This window comes from Sinohyriopsis cumingii, chromosome 16 (genome assembly GCF_028554795.1).
Source record: "Sinohyriopsis cumingii isolate HCF-2022 chromosome 16, ASM2855479v2, whole genome shotgun sequence".
NCBI classification, from domain to species: domain Eukaryota; kingdom Metazoa; phylum Mollusca; class Bivalvia; order Unionida; family Unionidae; genus Sinohyriopsis; species Sinohyriopsis cumingii.
In genome coordinates this window covers 63201707-63208279 of record NC_142976.1, presented here as the reverse complement: position 1 = coordinate 63208279, position 6573 = coordinate 63201707, and the positions used below count along the sequence as shown (strand labels likewise).

Sequence of the window (6573 nt, the reverse complement as noted above, 5' to 3'; positions counted from 1 at the left end):
GAAAATGGATATATGTACATATTTACGTAAAAATTGGGGATATCACCAAGCAATAAGATCACGAGATACTATTATACAATTTACGAATCAGAAATAAATTGGAAAAGATACAGACAGAACCTTAAAGCCGATACTTTTTTTTCACATTTTTCATATTTCATAATTGGGCAATTGTTTTAACTGATTCTTTGTGCCTGTTCACACTTGCCTTGCAGAAGAACAATCTAGCAATGAAGCAGACTAAACAAAAGTTTCATTTCTGGGTAGGTTATTTCCATTATTTAAACCGCTGAACTCTGAATAGAAAAACTAATTTAGTACTGTTTCAATATTCATTCTGTGTTATCATTAGGAAAGGTATTGATCAAGGGAGATAACTCAATTTCATGGCCATGATTCACACATGGGGGCAGGGGCCAGTTTTTATGTACAAATTTAATGCCACAATCAGTGACCTAGTATGAAAAATGATAATAAATAAAATACCCAAGTGCGGTCAAAAAGGTCCATATTTTTGGATACCTATATTAAAACAAAGTACATGTATAAGAAGAATATTATCCATTTGACCAGAGAAATCAATGGCAGTTCATAGAAGTTTATGCACTCAAACCCCAAATTTTTACCTTTAATTTTCATGTCTGAAGATCATTTTTGACACCATGTGATGCCCACAGTATAAACACAAGCCCTTTTCTTTGATGACAATTCCATAAAACTCTGTACTAAACAGGCTGATACAATTGAAAATAGTTGTCACCAAAGCCGTTTTTGAGATATTCTACTTGCCCCAAACCCATGTGTTTACTGCAATGGGAGGCTAGCTGTTCTTCCTAGCTGAGTATTGGTATTTTACTACAGAGTAACGATGGAAGGTGTACATGCCTGACATCATTTTCAAGAACAACACAGGCCTGAAATGTTAGCGCCATGTCCTTAAGTTAAGAAATTTGTTGGAGGCCAATTTACGAAACTACTGTGCCATCAAAAAGATTTAGTTCTCTTCAGATTTATGTGTCTGGTTTGGAGTGACCTCCCTTGGAAGAACTCTCAGTCGGTAAACAATGACAAGAAAGTAGAAAAATATAAAGAAAAGCAGAAACAGAGTTTGGACTATTTCATTAACTTATTAACCACTGGCGCTGCGTTTGTGTGGCAGGAGATAGTAGCCGGCTGCCGAGCTCTGTAGCGTCGAGGTCATGTACAATACATTAAAGTAGATGGTATTATAGAAAGGTAGATAGATGTAGCTCTGCAATGATACCAAATAATCTGGAACGTTTAGTTGTACTACAAAATATAGAGGGAAAAAAGCTAATTTTTTTGACCCCATTTTTTCTACCCAAAATTCGCCCATGGTCGGAATCCGATTTTGTGTCCGGGTTTTAGACTTTTTGGCCTTAGATCTAAGGCACACCAGTCTGAACTGCACACAAACAGATGAACCTTTGCAAAAAGTAGGATAAGATGGGCATCTGGAATAAAGAATGGTCTCGATACAAAAATGATGGGTCCATTAAGCAAAAAAAAAAATATAAAAATTTCCAACTTTTACCTTTCTGCTCATGCGCGAGCAAAATAGCCAATGAAAAACGATGTTTCTAACGATACTAGGCATTAGGTTAATGGGTAATCATTTGTTAGTCGATGTATTAGTATGTATTCAGAAATAGCCCACAAAATGTATTTCCTGCTCGCATTTCATGCGAAAAGGACAAAAACCTCCAGGGGTTAATGAGTTATAATTAGACCGATTAAACAGCGGCAACGACTATGCTAGCAAGTCAGTTCTCTACAGTACTACATCAAGATGTGAGCTAATTTTGGTGTTGTTCACAGTACCTTCGTGTCCAGTAACCTGGCTACAAACTTATCTATCCGTCTCGAATAACACTTTGCACATAAAACCCAACGTTAATCGGTCTCTATTTGTGTGTTGGTTTACACAGTGTAGTGTCCTGTAGTTAGTTCAAGGGCATCCAATGTATCACTGACAGTCGGATGAACGAATATCATGGATTTACCCTACGAACATGTACCTCAGTGTATATACGTGCAGAAATATAACCACGGTTTCATCGTTAAGTTTATCAAATTTTATTGAAAGTTTGGTTTGATTTAATTTTTAACACGATAATGTGACTGAATAACAGATTGCCAGTCTATTTAAGCCAAATTAAAAGCTCTAATTTCACATAGTGAATAAACATCATTCAGGGTTATGTTTCTTCAAATATGTCATATATAACAAATTTACATTGGATTTAGAGAGAGAAAAAAGACGGAATTTTTTCTTCTTCTAAACTGCTAGTTCACGCTGGTCTTGCTATCAATAGCAATGGTGGCACTATTCAGTTTCATATTTTCAAAGGTTTAGATATTTAAAGGATAAATGAATTTCACAGGTTTTCCTCACTGGTTATACTGGCTGTTTAAAAAGGACATTGCATATCTTATGTATTGTTTAAAGAACTTTTCATTCCCTTTATTTTTATGTATGTATCATGGGGGTAATTTTACATAATAAGGTAAAATCCTAGGGCTTACTTTAGATGTACATCTGTCACAAAAAACTGCTGGCTCCGCTTGGTCATTTTCAGTTCCTCAGAATTCAGAGATAAATTGTAAAAGAAAAAGAAGAGTCGGTAACTGTTTTTATATCTTATCTACTCGGGCAAAATTAATTTTCCCTATCTAAATAACTGCTAAAGATAGGACACTAGAGACTAATTAAGGCTGAATTTTCGAGAAACATGGGATCAGTTATTTTGGTTTGCTGTGTGATTAAAGCAGGTCCAATTTCCACTAGTACTAATATTAATATCCCTACGCCTACCTCGGGAACGGGGTACTAAAATGAGCATATATGTGTAAATGGAGCAAGCCGGGTGTGATTCACACCCGGCGCTCTTTTAGCCTAATATCAACAATTTGAACATATTCATTGCACACAATGAAATTAATTGACTAGTCCTCTTATTTAATACCGGAAGTATCGCAAATCATTGTGGAAATAGTTGTAAAATCTCGTTTACCTTTCTTATACGTTATTTTCGTTTTGATCGTCCGCCATATTAGTTCAAATAATGATGACTTCCGTTCTCAGCCTCGTTTGTTTGTGTACCATATAAGGACATTGAGGTCTTATTTGAAAACATAAACAAATCATAGTAAAAATATGGCGCGGTTTGAGTCAGAAACTCTGCGCATTAAAAGTAAATGCGGTTTATCGGCAACTTTTAAATTACACCAAGAAGCCATTATTCGTCACTTTATTGATAATAACAGCGTAGAATATCCAAATATGGCCTTGCACGCCTCATATAAAAAAAGGGGTCACGGCGAGAGTATCGCGTTATCTATCATGGCGAATAGGGTGAGGTTATTGTTACCATGCCAATTTATTTTATTGTGTATGGGCTTAATAAATTAAAAATCAGCCAAACTTCTTTCACAACATTACTTATGTAGTAGATGACTTTAGTGATGATGTTTTTTGTGCTCCATTACATAATATGGGATCAGGTCGTAGCCTCAACCACAACAAATCAAGGTGAGGCTACGACATTGTAGCTAGATGACATTGGGCATAACAAATTGGAGTAAAGTTCCTTTTAAACGGACACACTATGGCTGTTAGATTTAGAATTCACACCCTTCTGGTTGCGAGCATCACACCCTAACCATTGAACCATAGTACAGAAAACACAGATACTTGACTTTGTCCTTAGAATGCTTACTATCAAATTATAAAAAAACCTAGCATAAAAATCTCCTAAATCGGATGATCCTATGGTTAATTGAATTGAAGATAAATTATCCGACTGAAACAACCGGCTTCTCTTTCAAGTTTTTCTATCCTTCACGTTCTTTACCTATGGTAGCATTCTCCTGCACAGTCTGACCGGAAATTATGCAAACATGGGTAAATTTGTAACAACGTATTTTATTCTGCCTTTTGTTGTTGTTAGGTTTAACGCCATTTTTCAGCACAAGACAGGCTATACATGGCGGCCAGTATAACTGGTGGAGGAAGAACCCTGGAAAACCCCGGGAAGAACCTTTTTCTAGATAAAGTTCTCCTCTAACACACAAGACATCGTAGCGATATGACTGGACATTGTTCAAGCTACGTTAAAAATCCAAATCTCACACACACACACGTAAGAATACAGCTAACTAAGGCAATGAGTACTTTCCTGGTTTGAAAATTTTGTCTGTTACTGTCGCAGGGTCTGAAGCTAACTTCGATGATAGAAGATGAAACAGGGAAACAATGTTTAGCCTTGGACGTCTTTGCCCTGTCCATTAAATGTCTGAAGATCAATCTAAAGGAGATGTTGAAAAAGCATGGTACAGGAGTGGTGGATGAGGATATCTTCTGGGTCCTCATTGCTGCGGCCATTTGGAACGAGACTGCCAAGCATTTCATGAGAGGGCTACCCAGAACGTAAATAAATGATTTAAAGTGAATTGCACAACATGGTCTGACATTTTATATTCTTACAGTTAATCTCGACAGAGCAGATAGTACTTTGCACAATGCTATTAGAAATACTTAGAATGAGTTAATTAAAACATATTTAAGAATAATTCATGCTTTTTTTACATTAAAACTTCGTCAGAATCTTGTACGCTTTTCGTCGAAAATGACCGAATACTGTCTTACAGTCTTTCACTCATCCCCACTTCTGTTTGAAAACCAAATATTAGAAGTTAGAACACTTTAAAGAAGCCAAACTTCAACATATTTGGGAATCATGTTTCTTTTATAAATAATAAAAATATCTTGGTGAACATGTCAATTTATCAACGAAGATAAATCATTCATGGCAATCATGGGCTTGGAAAATGTGAATACCGGTTCCCATTTTTAAATAATATAGATCAGTGCTATAGTATAGAACAAATGATCTCTGTAGTTAATGTATACCATTTTAATATGTTAACCTGTTAAGAATTTACCTGTTGGCATTAGAATTTGAATGGTCACCTGGCGACCACGGAACCGAAGAGTATGATTCGATGTAAACATTCTACGCTAAGAATCTTGTACCATCATTTCATCTCTGATTTAAAGTCTTTTTAAATTATAGGCTGGAATATACTCTGAAAAGTTGGTTATTGCTCTTGAACCGGAAGCAGCATCAATCTACTATAAACTTCTTCAGGTTAACAGATTTACCAGCCAGGAGTGGAAATTTCAGTTCGGTGCAGCACCGCCAGGAACGAAGTACATGGTATTGGATCTCGGAGGTCTGTTATTCACAGCATAAACAGAGCTTTAATTAGGTTGAAAGCAGGGAATATATATATATATAGAGAGAGAGAGAGAGAGAGAGAGAGAGAGAGAGAGCCCATGTTTACACTAAAGTGTGAGTTTCACAACAAAACATTCCATTGTTGCGATATTCATGTGAAAGGATGATTACCTGAGGCAGAAATTCCCACATTTACTGTAAGGTATTTGTGACAGGATATTTGCATTATTTCATTTGTAGCAGTAAACTGCAGATAGAATAAATACATTTTATTTTAAGTCGGAATTGCATCAAATTGTTACAACCTAAATATGCTATTTTTTGTATAAAGTTCTGTCAGTTGGGAGACCGATTTATGTCCACATTTGTCAGTGAACAGAGGTGAGTTTATTTACTTCTTTAAGTTTACATTTAAACCCTTGTTGGGTGGATATGTATGTTAAAGGTATAAGCCCCACCTCTACTCCCACACCCGCTCTCACCTGAACAATACCCTTATTTTTACTTCTTCTTCTTGTTCTTGTCTTGGGGTTTTACGGCATTTTTTATAGCATGATATATACATGACGAAACATGCCCCCGTAGGGGTAAATAGGCCATATTCTGACAGACGTGACCATTTGTTCCAAATTCCCTTTAGGAAATCGAGTTCAAAAATGGCGTCCAAAATGTTCATAGTAATAGTAAAAACAAAAAGTTACAGAAGGCGGTGTAATGAAAAATTTCCCAAGGTTTCAGCCAATCAGTAAAAGAGAATACAGCGCAAGAATTTTCTGGTCTATTTGTAACAATCATAATCATATAAAGTGATATTTTAACATGTGGTCATTTAAAAAATATGAAACTACACGTGCTATAGGAAAAACGTACCGACTATGTGATAAGTGTAAATACAATCATAATCCATACCAACAAAATAATTTGTATAATTTGTAAAAATGATATTGGAACGGAATACTATTTTGCATATGATTTGAGAGATTTGTACTTGTCTAAATATCTTTTTGTAAACCCTTCAGAGGGTACGTTGTTATCTGCCTTGCAAGTAGAAATAAAGGTACGTTGAAATCAATATGTACATTTTTTTTTTGTACACACTAAAGCATAGAAAGGTACTCCAAGATTCCTGTAATATAAACTATCAGGAATAATAACGATTTTATTCATGTATATATCTTCCTTCTCTCTCTCATGCTTGCTACTATTTGTTTATGTAACACATTATGTAATTTGGTCCAGTTGCCTATATTGCATGATCTCAACACGAAAGACGGCAAGTTTTCAGGCTATTCGTTTGAAATGCTAGCACAAT

General features: G+C 35.7%; 1 protein-coding gene across 2 annotated transcripts; it reads left to right on the top strand.

Moving 5' to 3' along the window:
- Positions 1-1191: 1191 nt before the first annotated feature.
- Positions 1192-6327, top strand: LOC149780573 (uncharacterized). Of its 2 annotated transcripts, none has more exons than XM_089936397.1 (2): positions 1192-4450; positions 5172-6327. In XM_089936397.1, the coding sequence occupies exons 1-2, from the start codon at positions 4251-4253 to the stop codon at positions 5290-5292; spliced, it is 321 nt and encodes a 106-aa protein (XP_089792523.1). In that variant the 5' UTR covers positions 1192-4250; the 3' UTR covers positions 5293-6327. The 2 variants fall into 2 exon arrangements, with proteins under 2 accessions (XP_089792523.1, XP_089792522.1); XM_089936396.1 differs by having other exon boundaries at positions 5097-6327.
- Positions 6328-6573: the final 246 nt, after the last annotated feature.

Bases quoted from the DNA above. Each gene is read 5' to 3' on its own strand.
- LOC149780573 (XM_089936396.1), top strand. From the start codon at position 4,251: ATGATAGAAGATGAAACAGGGAAACAATGTTTAGCCTTGGACGTCTTT. The intron at 4,451-5,096 runs GTAAATAAATGA...TTTAAATTATAG, and splicing joins ATGAGAGGGCTACCCAGAAC to GCTGGAATATACTCTGAAAA.